This window comes from Alligator mississippiensis, chromosome 13 (genome assembly GCF_030867095.1).
Source record: "Alligator mississippiensis isolate rAllMis1 chromosome 13, rAllMis1, whole genome shotgun sequence".
Taxonomy (NCBI): Eukaryota; Metazoa; Chordata; order Crocodylia; family Alligatoridae; genus Alligator; species Alligator mississippiensis.
Genome location: NC_081836.1, coordinates 26,399,925 through 26,412,522, shown reverse-complemented (window position 1 = coordinate 26,412,522; position 12,598 = coordinate 26,399,925). Strand labels below are relative to the sequence as shown.

The 12,598-nt window shown below is 44.5% G+C and overlaps 1 protein-coding gene across 2 annotated transcripts in view; it reads right to left on the bottom strand.

Moving 5' to 3' along the window:
* The window catches only part of XPO6 (exportin 6), a 91,434-nt gene continuing 78,836 nt past the window's right edge, over nt 1-12,598 (bottom strand). For both annotated transcript variants that reach the window (XM_019493103.2, XM_019493102.2), the window contains exons 18-24: nt 12,001-12,156; nt 10,199-10,313; nt 8,879-9,050; nt 7,061-7,222; nt 3,968-4,066; nt 1,926-2,156; nt 1-719 (exon numbers count right to left, since the gene is read on the bottom strand). In XM_019493103.2, the coding sequence (XP_019348648.1) occupies nt 618-719; nt 1,926-2,156; nt 3,968-4,066; nt 7,061-7,222; nt 8,879-9,050; nt 10,199-10,313; nt 12,001-12,156 (1,037 nt within the window). In that variant the 3' untranslated portion in view covers nt 1-617. The remainder of the gene's footprint in view (nt 720-1,925; nt 2,157-3,967; nt 4,067-7,060; nt 7,223-8,878; nt 9,051-10,198; nt 10,314-12,000; nt 12,157-12,598) is intronic.

The following is a 12,598-nucleotide window of genomic DNA, read 5'->3' as shown; positions in this document are numbered from 1 at the left end:
TTTAAAACAACAAAGTAAGCACTTTATTTCCATTAAGCATGTTGTTTTAGTATCACAATGGAATGATGAGAAAACATTAAAAAAAAACCCCCAAAGTCTCTAAATCCCCACAAACAGCAGGGAGGCTTCAAGGCAATTTAAAAACCAAAGGGAGTGACAGGAGTGCCGGAACAATCCCGACATCACGATTCTCCTCCTCTGAGAGCAGGGCTGGGTGGAAGGCGGAATGATGAGAAGGTGCGAATGTCTGAAGTAGTCTTTGGCGTTTCTGCCTCACAATTGATACACACGAGATCTCTCAAGACAACTCACTGAAATCTCTGGACGCAAAGTACTAGGTCAGCAAAACAAAAACCTAGCAACATGACTTGCTGTATGGTTGAAATGCCCTGGGGTTGGCATTAAGACATCCTGCAGGCAGTGCTGCCGACTCAGGTGGAGGATCTTGGCTCAGGAAAGAAGGAAGCGTGTTGCGTAAATCCGGTAATGTGCCCATGCGCAAGACACCGTGTCCTGCAGTACTGCCAAGGTCAGGGAGGGGGTGGTGGTGGTGGCAGAGGAAAGAGAAATACAGATCCATTCATTACAGTGATTAAACCAGGAGTCCAGTGCAGAAACTATAGCTTCACAGTTCCAGGGGGCAAACTGTCATTGCAGAGTCTGTAGTAGCGCAAGTCATTCACCAGTCTGTGCACATTCTGGGTGAACGATGGAAGATCCTGGAAAAAGTTCAAGGATATTGATAATGGAGCTGTACCTACAAGATCATGGCTTACCAGAGAGATCAGTAAGAACAATGTGCAAGTGCTCATACTTTTTCACCTCTACATCAGTTCTCCCATAGATCCCAGAAAATACCTGAGCTGTTTTCCCCACAGTAGGATCCAGTGTCAGGGCTTGATGTAACACCCCTTCCTCCCCCACAACCCCTGCCTCCCCACTTTTTCATTTTATATATATATTACACACACACAAAATATAAAATAAATAAATAAAATCTCACAATCGGAGAGGAACCATTTTCCTGCTTGCACTAGTCTCTCTCTAATGTTTAGATAGAGAACTGCAATCCCTACAACACACTTTGAAAACCCCGTATTTTATTTACTGCACTGACTTCTTGCTGTGCAAAGCAATTACCAACACATGACTTCTGGCTGGACAAAGTGCCTGTGCTGACTCTTGTAGGGAAAGCCATACAGTGTGCTTTCCGTTTCCTAGTATCAGGAGGCCTGCATCTTTGTGCTTCTTCTTTCTAACTGCATTTGACTATTTTAGAAACCAACAATGCAGCCAAGATTAGTTCCAGGTTCCCTATCTCCTTGCTGCACAATCTTTCTGGATTAGGGGCACTCAAATACCACCCATGCTCCTGGGAGTTGAAAAGCATGGCTTGTAGCATCATCATTACATTGCAGTGATGGGCAGACTAGAGAGGTTACAGGCCCCCATTTGCTTCGTTTCCAATCCAGGAGGATTTAGAGAGATGGAGCAGGTGGCAGCTACACTATTTACGGATGGCAGCAAAGCAGTATAGAACATCAGCTATACAGAGCTCTTGGGTGGGTAAAGCTCGACTGTCCTTGATCTGGAAAGGTTTGGTCTCATCTCCAGTTGCATAATTCCACAGAAGAAATTCACTCAAATGGGTTTCATGCGTAGCTTACCAGAGAGATGAAATGCCTAATGGGATGTCTTAGACCTTTTGGAACATCTAATTCCAGGTGCAGAAGACAATAGGAATGCTACCCACCTTGAATGACCATTGTGAGGAGACCTTTCTTTCTGGCAGGGATTTTGCAGGTGGCAAAGTTTCCAGCAGGTTATGAATGACTCTCAGAACCAGCCTGAGACCATAAGCACAGTAACATGCTTTTACCTGGCCCAGAAGCTCACACCCTTTTTTGGCATTGCTTGCTGCTTACCCTGTCCATTTTGAAGTTCCTTCCCAGAACGTTTTTCTGGTTGGAGTCCACGCCATCACAACTGGCTAAGAACTCTGGGAGAAATGCTGAGTAGAAGCTATCAAAGTCTACTGAGGCCATGTTGTAAATGGCAATGCCAATCTCCTCTTGCAACAGGTCATGCGATTTGTGGACCAGGACCTGAAGCAGCACATTCACAAACTGGAAAAGCATTGTTGTCCTGAAGATCTTCTGCAGAGTGAGAAGAACACTTGGTTATATTCCTACAGACTACCAACTCTCCACTGCAGCATCAGACAGCCAGTATATAGGATTATATCAGTGCATAGCCTCAGAAGATAGCAGCCATTCAAGTTCACAATGAGCAAGTAAGCAGAACTACATTTGGCCATTGCTTTGCTGATGATCATGGTTTTTCTAGAATTTATCCTTTTACTTCTGAACAGTAGCCACTAATGCTTATGGTAGTACAGGACACATTCCAAGTGTGAATTAGTGCCATGCTGTGTCTAACAAGTGAAACAAGGGGCCAAATTAATCCCTGGCTCCATTTAACTCTATATACTGACTACAGATTAATGAGACACAAGAATTTCTTTGGTTTATCAAACCAACTGCTTGGTTGGGATAAAATTTAGACAAGCTTTTGAATGCAATGTGGTCTTCAGGTCTCTTCAAGTTAATGAAAGTTTAAATGTTAGCTACTCAAGTGCAGTAGCAGTAAATCCCATCTCACATCCAGTTTAACTTCTGCCACATGCCAGATGCTTATGAAGGGGTATAGGTTGCAGCTGTTTTGGTCTAAGGACATAGGCAGACAAGGTTCTTTGGGTGAATCTGATATCTTTTATTAGACCAACTTAAACAGTTAGAAAAAAAAATGAAATGAAATGAGTAGCACCTACAGCAGTGCTTTTCATTTATGAAAGCACCTACAGTTGTGGTTCTCAACCTTTTTAGACTCAAGGCACCCCTCTGAAAGTGGCAGCTCTTAGCTTTCACTTGTTTTTTTGACTATGAAAAAATAGAACCATTTTTCTGTTCCAAAGAACAAAAAACCCACAATAGTTTGATGTTTTTGATGCTATGGAGTCTTATTTGAAATCTCTGGGTTTATCTTGTGAATTACATGTAGGTATCTGCACACCTACTGGTGGTGATATTGTATAGCACCCCAGGGTGCCAGGGACTGGGAATCATCACTGACTTAGAGGTTCCAAGGTATCTGCTTTAAGTGCCTGCAGATTAGGAACTGCTTCCTCCACAACAGCCTGGTGATGCCCAGGTACTCAAAGACAAATGGGGGAGTTTGTCTGTGATGAGTGGCACAAATCTGGAGGCTTGGCCTTTATATGGTAACCAGGAGACTATGTTCCCTTATCCTAGTTCTAGTCTTTCAGTAGAGTAGCTAAAATGTGAGAGTTAAAATGATGGCAGGCAGCTTGGCAGATTAGAATGACTTGTTATTAAAAGGTCCAACATCCTTGCAGCCAGCAGACCATGTTTTTCATATACAGGGATTTTTAACCTTCTTCCATGTAAACCCCCCAAACCCACCCCCACTGGGCTTCAAATCATTTGGACCTTGCATTCTATATCCAAAGAACTACAGACATGAGGCAGATACCTCTCATGTCCACCACAAGCAGGCTGGACTACTGCTGTACCTGATACCAGTGTAACACATGGAAGGGACTGTTGACTTTATTAGTACCAAGCCCCAGTTCTGCCAGAGCGCACATACCACAGAACAGTCAGTTGAGATCTGCTTTATACACGCCTGCCCACCTTTCTCTTAAGCCAATCCTTGGGGTTACTGACTTTGTAAAAAATAGGATTATTTAACCTATTAGAAAGCTCAGTCACCATCTTCCAGTAGCAGAAACCAGTGATTTCTAGTCTTCCCAGGTTCATGAGATAACAGACCTTAACTACGCTCAGCTGAGCAGAGCTTTCTTAGCAGTGGCTCAGGATTTCATATACAGTAAGACCCAGAATAATGCACTCCAACTGCTAAACTCAACAAGCATATTAGGACTTACCTTATGGTAAAGCTTCTGCTTGGTATTCAGCGTCTCCAAGTAGAATAGATTCTGCTTAAATAGATGTATGTCAGGCTGCAAGAAGGACTGGCCAAATGCCTGTGGAACAAGACAGACTAAAAGATGAAGTGTGCCTAACAGTCAGCATGCAAGTCCATGCTACACACCATGCTAGACTTGCATGGTTTGCTCTGTCCAAACTATCCCATACAACCAGAATGTAAACTCTGCATACAACTACCCTCAACCCTGACAAAACACAAACCTAACACCTTAACCTGCCACAGAGAAACCATGGCAGCCAATGTCTAGTGCCTATAAAATGTTGATAATATATGTTCAAGAGGTCCAAGGTAGAGGGCCATGCCCCCTGCTAAAGAGGAAAGCAAAGACCTGCACAGTCCATACCAATCTGACCATGGATTAAAATTCCTTCCTGACTCCAAATCTGGAGATTGGTCTGACCCCGAGTGGAAGGCAAGATCCTATAGCGCTTTGCTCCTAGCAGGAGAAAAATCAGCACACCGCAGTTGATCTCCCCAGCTTTAGCTGTAGCCAACATCCAATGCAGCTGGAGAGGCTTAAAAACACCCTAACATATAGCAGAAAAGGGGGGTGGGGTAGGACAGGAAGCAACCAAATCCCAGAATTATGGGAAATACTCATAGTAGAATATAGACATAACTATGGCTAAATCATCCCCAACCAGTGGCTGGCCAATTTCTTCCTGAATACTTCCAGTGATGGGGAGTCCACAGCTTCCCTAGGCAGTCTATTCCACTGCCTGGACAAAGCCCTGGACAAAAAGCAGACTATACAATGTTTGTTGTCCAACTGGACCTTTCTGGCATCAGAGGGTATATCACCTGGCAAAGCCCTCTGGTACAGATGATGGTGAGGTGAGAGCTTTTCAGGTTCCCCCATCCTTGCACTAGTTAGTTTAAGCATCACTGTCCCCTAAATCTGCACTCTCACCAGTGCCCAGTCTCAGTTAAGTGAGTTGCTTTTGATGAAAGATTCCCCCCCCCAAAAGTCAGGTCAGACTAAAAAGCTATCACTTCAGCTCAGCTGCCTGGAAAGCTCAACTACCTATCTGCTCCCCATGCCTCAAGGCTATTGGAAGGATCTGGAGTTCCTTTTCAAGACTTCATGCCCTGCCAGCTGCCAAGCACAGCCACTTCCATTTACAGTATTTTTGTCAGGCAGCCCTACTTCCCCCTTCCCCAAGGGGTTGCCTTCACAGTGAACTATGAACCTGCCTGCACAGGGACCCAGGCTGGAACTGCATCATTTTTACCCCTTGCCTCACTTCTTGTCAAACAGGACTCAATCTCAGCTTTAAATTGGGCAAGCCTTGAATGATCTGGAAGACCCACTTGTATCTAATGTGTCATGTATTACAATGCAAAAAGCAGTTCAGTTTCCATATCCCAGAACCATAAACTACCAAGGAGTTATAAGAACTGCAAATGCTTTTAACTCATTAATTTGCAGGACAAAGAAGTGGCTGTTTAATAAGTTGCACCAATGCCAGACCAGAAAGAAGGAAGAGCTGAACTGACATCTGAGACGCACTGAACAGTCAATAAATTGAGTCTCTCATGACCTGGCAGCACACACACACACTAGAGGAATGACTAGCGATAAAACTGCCCTTTGTTTCTCTGCCATAGCCCAAGTTTGCTGATTGTACATGGAGAGTGAAAAGCTCAACTTTTTAGCTAAGGATTTGGTGGAAAAATGCAGATATTTCTATCTGATCAGCAGTGGAACATAGAAGATGACAAAATATTTAAGTTATTTTGAATACATGTATAAATCTTGAGACTGGGACAATGGTCACGCCAAGACTAGAGGTTTCTGGAGTAAGTTTCAACTACTGAACTGCTCAGAATATTGTATAATGGAGGTGGGGAGACACCACTCCTGTCATCATGCTATCATGTGGTTAGCTATGAAGCTTACAGTTAATGGTCAAAAATGGCTCAGCCATTTTCAAAACCCAGTTATAGTCCCATGCATTTATCTCACATGGAAGGCAGTGCAGAGACTGGTGATAAGATGGGCTGTTCTTATGATGCAGAACATTTGCAAAACACTAAATAAAAGCTTTGTATCAAAAAGGACAGGAGCTGGCTAATCTGAAATTGGTAACCAATAGGCAGCTAACACTTTGATTACTGAGTGAATGCCATGTAACATGAAAGGGTGCAACATGAGTTACCTGGCCAGAACAGTACAAGAACAAATGCTTGGGCAGCTCTGCGTAATTCAACTGGAAGTGCACAAACTAACTCTGAGCCCTAGCAGATGTCAGTAACCCAGGGATTATGGACTTCCAGGGCATGCTGCAAGGCCTCTGTTTACTCTGAAGTGGGCTGAAGGTGAAGGGCATAGATCTTCCAATCACTAACTCTATCAGCTACTGATTAAGAGGATGGTTTAAATTTTGATGGACTCTGGATCATTGTTTTGGAGATCTAATTCTGTTACTAAAGGGGAAGCACAGCCCCAGGTTCTACCACGTCTGACAAGTGTCAAAGTGAAAACAAATAAGTCTTTAGGCTGAGGGGACCAATGGAGATGGTATTTGAATGAAATACAATAACTTTCCTTTTCTCTATTCTACAAAATTACCAGTGAAATGCATATAATGGAACACCCTACAATAACAAGTTAATATAAACCCAAGGGACAGTTTGGGACTCTACAAGCTTTTCTCAACTGACAGCTTGTCTTACTGTAAATCTGAAAGACTTGTTACTACTCTGTACTATCACATCACTGCTGTTTTAAGTTCTGAAGGCTGGGTCTAATTTATTATTATATAGTATAAATTTATGCAGTGAATTGACCCCTCCCCCCACTAAAGTGTTTACTATCCTTTATTTTCCAAATACTAAGGTAGTCTGCATCTTATGCCTTCAAAACCACAAATGCCATGTGTTAACTGACATTTCCTCAGTTCAAATTTAATATCAGGAACTCATTCATGTTAAATTTAGTTTGAGTCAACCCTCAGTATTTACCTACCTGTTGCAGTGACCAGAGAAAGCAGAAATTCTTATCTAGCAAACAGAGCTGTTGAGTTACCTGCATAATGGCACTGAACTGTGCTTCATTCTCCATTTGTTCCTCTGCTATCCCTCTCTGAACACTGGCCAAAACATTAGATTTGAAGAAGTACCGCCAATTATGATGCAGGACGCGAAAAAGCAGCTCAAAAAGTTCAGCTTTCACATCAGGAGATGAGCGCTAAAGGGGAGAAGAAAAAAAAATTTACAACAGATTCCTGGCTGACATGAAAACTAATTCAATGGACTCCACTGCCAAGAACTCTTCCGTGTAACATGGCAGGTGGCCATTCAGAGCAGAACTCAAGGCAAGAGGTGCCATTAGATAGCATGAAAGTATTTTCCTCTAGTGCACAGAATCATAGAATAGTAGGACCGGAAGGGACCTGTAAGATCAAGTCCGGTTCCTTGCCATGGGCAGGAGGTAGTTGGGCTCAAACGAGCTCAATGAGATGCTCGTTTACCTCCTCTTGAACACCTCCAGGGATGGCAACTGCTACCACCTCTGCTGGGAGTGTGTTCCAGATTCTAGATACCCTTATGGAAAATAAGTTTTTCCTTCTGTTCAGCCCAAATTTTTCTTCAACTAGCTTGTGCCCACTGGACCTCATCCTCCCAAGGGGTGCCTTTCTGAAGAGTTGCTCCCCTAGATCTTGGTGCTTACCCCTGATGTACTGGTAGACTGCTATTTAGTCACCCCTCAGTCTTCTCTTACTCAGACCGAACAAACCCAGTTCCCGGAGTCTCTCCTCATAGGGCCTATCCTCCAGGTCCCTGATCATATGGGTTGCCCTTCTCTGTACCCTTTCAAGCTTATCCACATCCTTGAAGTGCAGTGCCCAGAACTGGACACAGTACTCCAGCTGTAGCCTCACCAATGCTGAATAGAGGGGGAGGAGCACCTCTCTGAATCTATTTGCTCTGCTAGCAACTTCATCACACTGATGGCTCATATTCATCCTCTGGTCGTTTGTCACCCCTAGGTCCCTTTCAGATGCAATGTCAGCCAGGGGACCACCACTCATCATATAGTTATGATAAGGGTTCTTCCTACCCAGATGAAGGACCCGGCACTTGTCCTTACTGAACCTCATCTGACTGCGTTCAGCCCATAGGACCAGTCTGTCCAGGTCATTCTGGATCCTTACCCTATCCCCGGATGTACCCACATTTCCTCACAGCTTGGAGTCATCTGCAAACGTAATCATTGTGCTTTCCACTCCCTCATGCAAGTAATTGATAAAGATGTTAAAGAGCATGGGCCAAAGCACTGATCCCTGGGGGGACACCACTCGAGACGGCCCTCCAGTATGAGGTCATCTCATCGATTACGACTCGCTGGGATTGGCCTCTGAGCCAGTTGCCAACCCACCTCACTGTAGACTGGTCTAAGCCAGTACCCTCCAACTTGAGAGAAATTCAAGGGAAACAGTATCAAAGGCTTTGCTGAAGTCTATGTGGATGATGTAAATCACATGTCCCATATCCAGCTGGTTAGTTACCTGGTCATAGAAGGACACCAGGCTTGTTAGGCATGACTTTCCCTCAACAAAGCCATGCTGATTGTTTCTTAATACGCCACTAGTTACAAACCTGTGGAACCCAATATACACATGGGCCATGAAAAAAAACTCTGCCACAAAAGTTATGATTCCTGAAGTTCTGCTTTGAACATATCCACAAATTTAGCTTTTACAGCTATTTGGCAATAACCTCAGCCTCTGCTCATATACAGTCAGCATCCAACCTGGTGACTTCAACTGAGGTCACATGAAAAGAAGGAATTTCTGTTCTCTTCCCACTCAAAGTACCACACTTTGTGTAGGAGTTGTCCTACCTCTGCAATGATGGGATAGACCTGCTCCATGCACAGTGAGATGATGCTGGGTAAGAAAGGCTTGAACACTTGGCCTGGCTCTTGAACTACGACTTGTAGTATCTTCAGAAACTTCTCAACCACTCGACAGCCAGTACTGCCTTCATGGAGAATGCTCTCTGCTAACTGCTCTCTATTAAAAAAAAAAAAGGGGGGGGGGGAGGGGGAGTCATTTGCATACAGGCCTTCTTGGAAGTCAGTCAGAAGAAGACGAAAGTTTACTTGAAGTGAATTTAAAACATCTGACTATAGCTAGATGAGTGCAGTAAGTCAGGGGTTCCCAACCTTTTTATGCTTAGGACTGGCAAACTGCATACTGGAAGTGACCACAGACCAGAAGTGACAGGCATACTGTGGGCCCACAGTATGCTGGTCACTTCCAGTCCATAGTTTGCTGGTCCGCAGTTTGCCAGTCAGTGGTCACTTCTGGTTCGTGGCAGTCAACCCTCCTGTGGACTGGTGGCCAACCCTTCACAGCCCAGTACTGGGCCGCAGCCCGGGGGTTGGGTACCGCTGTAGTAAGTCTCGGGAGAGGAGGCTCTACAACCAAGGAGGAAAAATAAAACACCCCAAGCTTCCATAGACTTCACACACTTTGGGCACAAAACCATCTGTTAATCCAGACCTTAAATAACCATAAAGAGGGGGGGCATGCACACCTGCAGTACGCTGCATCATATCTGATGGCCATTTACTTAATGCAGTTCAAACCATCAGATTCCAGACTCCATGGTAATAAATAGTGGGCAATCATTTTGCACCCATCCAACATAAGTCACTATGTAATAGTACCTGGGAAACCTATTCTTCTCTGAACCAGGCACCAGTGCTACTTAATGGTTATAGGGCAGGTGCAACACACAGCTGCTTAGAAAGGGGCATTCCTTCAAAGAAATAGAACCTCCCAATCTGGAGAGGTCCAGGGAGCAGAGTCATTCCTGAACATGTCTTACCTCTCTGAATCTCAGACAATAAGTGCTGCTGCCACCTATTTACAAGGAGCATGAACATTTGATACACAATGGCTATTTGAGCAGTTTACTCAAAATTACCTTGGATTTCACATATTTTTCCCCTCTCCCCCAACTGATTTAGTCTCTGCACAAGGAAAAAATTGCAGTACTTTGAGAAGGTTGAAAATTAACAAACACACTTGCGCACTAGACAACTGAGAATTTTTGCTGCATGAGCAGCTTACTGAAATAGAACAGCTCTCTGTCAGGGACCAGAAAAACTCCTTATCAACAGGAGACAGATGAATTGATAGGTGTGACAAAGTACCTGGTGAACATATTTAGGAAGGTCTGTATGATCTGCTCAGTGAAAGGCACTCCCATCTGTACCCTCAATCCTTGAAACAGAGTCAAGAAGAAGCTCAGCATCTCATCAGTAACATCTATAACAGCAACAAGGTCAAGAGAAGGTGTTAAGAAGCATAGCATTAAGGCACTATAAAAATGCTCATTTCATTAGTGATTTGCTCCTCTTATGCTGGATTCTCCTTTATCACTTGATGCTGGAATTTACCAGGAGGGTTTCCCCATGCAAATAAGACTTACAACTGGTGCCAAAGATTTAAAAGTACTACCCCACTAGGTCCAACACCTGTGGCAGAGAGGCAAGTTGGAATAGCATTATGCATTCAGCCAGCACCACTGAAGAAGACAGCACTAAGAGCAGTCTATACCCTTGCTCTTTTTTATAAAAAAGTGGCAGTTACAGGGCCAGGGAACTGTTAACCTGTCTCCTGGCAGCTCCTCTTGCAGAAGGTCTGCCCCTCCCTGCTCTGAGGCTTGATCCTTTTGTCTCCATTTTGATACCCAGGAATAAACTATCAAGTATGCCTCTGGGGATAGGGGTTAATTCGTGGCCAGCCTGCCAAAAAGTTGGCCATCACTGGTTTAGACCAAGCCCTGGTAGTTCAAAGGTCAACAGGAAGTAACATGAGATGAGGAGTTATATGGGTTGGAGGTAGAGAAGAGACATAATCTAATTGGTTTCTTGTAAAAATTAAAAGACAGCCTGCTGACTTCACAGGTAATTTCCAGCACATGGTTGTGTGCTTAAATGATTAGCATTGCAGAGTTGAACAGTTTAGTGCTAGTACCAATGCAATTGATTGGGTATCCATATTATGGCTGTTGCTTTTCAATTCCTTTATTGTATATGATTCTCTAACCTGCCCATGCCGAAGGTGCCTTTGCACTGTCAGCTAGCTGTACACCATATAGCAATAGCCCGGATTAAGGAAACCAGCATACTCAGCTGGATGCTGTTCATATTAAAAACTTTCCCTTCATCTAATCTTTTCCTTCACCCAGTTTCCTACTTCTCTATATGTGCATGGCTCTTGGCTGTGTCTAGGGTACCATTTCATATGCTCCTGCTTTGTTGCAGAAGCTGCCACCTGTCTTTTGCAACACAGCCCTCAATGGCTTTTCTTGATGCCCTTGTACTCTGGCACCCCTTGGCCTTCCTGCTGCCTTAGTGTAATATAAACCAAGCTAATTAAGATCAACTGGGGTCCAGCTGAAGACCAGAGAGGCAAACAAGGTTCTTCAAGCTGCCCTGAAAACAGGCCCAAATCTTGCAGTCTTAGTAAGACTATGCCTTTAACTTTCTGAAGACAATGGTATACGCCAGACAAAATATTTTACAGCCAGACAGCACATTTGAAAGCAAAAAACATTTTTCACTCATGAACACCTCAGGTAGTTAGAAATGCTCTTCATGACTACACAGTGCATCTGTTAAGGGACAGTGGAAATGAAGTCACTGGAATGTTGGAGATTTGGTATACTGCAGACCTCTACAGCTATGTCCTGAACAGATGGCAGAACAGTCATTTAAGCAAAGAACATTTCTTGCTGAATGTCCTCCAGTCCTTTTCTGATCTAGGATACAGCCAAACCCAGAACTTTCCAGATGAACAGATACCAGCAATATGGATTTGTGTTCCACTTAAGCAAAGCAAAGTAAATCCAAGCACTTCATGCACATAGATTGTGTGTTGGTGGACCTTGGAATTTGCCAGTATATCATAAAAGCTACTCACAGTATTAAAGCCTGCCCTATGGTTATACCTGACTGATGAATGAAAGCTGGGAAGAGGGCTAGCGAGACCTGGACAGACTCCTGCAGTGACTGATAACAGATCTGTCGTGACTTGGTAGACTCTCCAGAAATACTCTCCACAATATCTTCCAAGACACTTAGTGTCTGATGGATGATCACTTTGGCTGCAAATCAAGATGGAGAAAAATTATGACATTTCTCAAGACTTCATCTTTTAAAGCTGGGGGGAACGAGGCAAAAGAAAGGAAGCAGACTTGCACATGGAGGCCACTGCCGCTTACCTGAAGGCCCGTGACGACGGTGATGGCCACTGCCTACAAAAACTCCCCTGCTACCACGAAGCCATGCCCAGAGCTGTGCAGCCGGCCACTGGGCAGCAGCAGCAACATGATGGTGGCCGGGCAGCACGCAGCCATCCCCACCACCACCCAGTGCTGTACCGCTGCTGCCGGCTGCACAGCTCTGAACATGGCTCATTGTAGGCAGTGGCAGTCACTGCTGCCGCTTGCCTGTGGGGCTGCCTGCGCCAGCGGTGACTGCCCTGAGTACAAAACCTCCTGCTGCTGCTGCGGAGCCATGCTTGGAGCTGTGCGGCTGGCAGCAGCA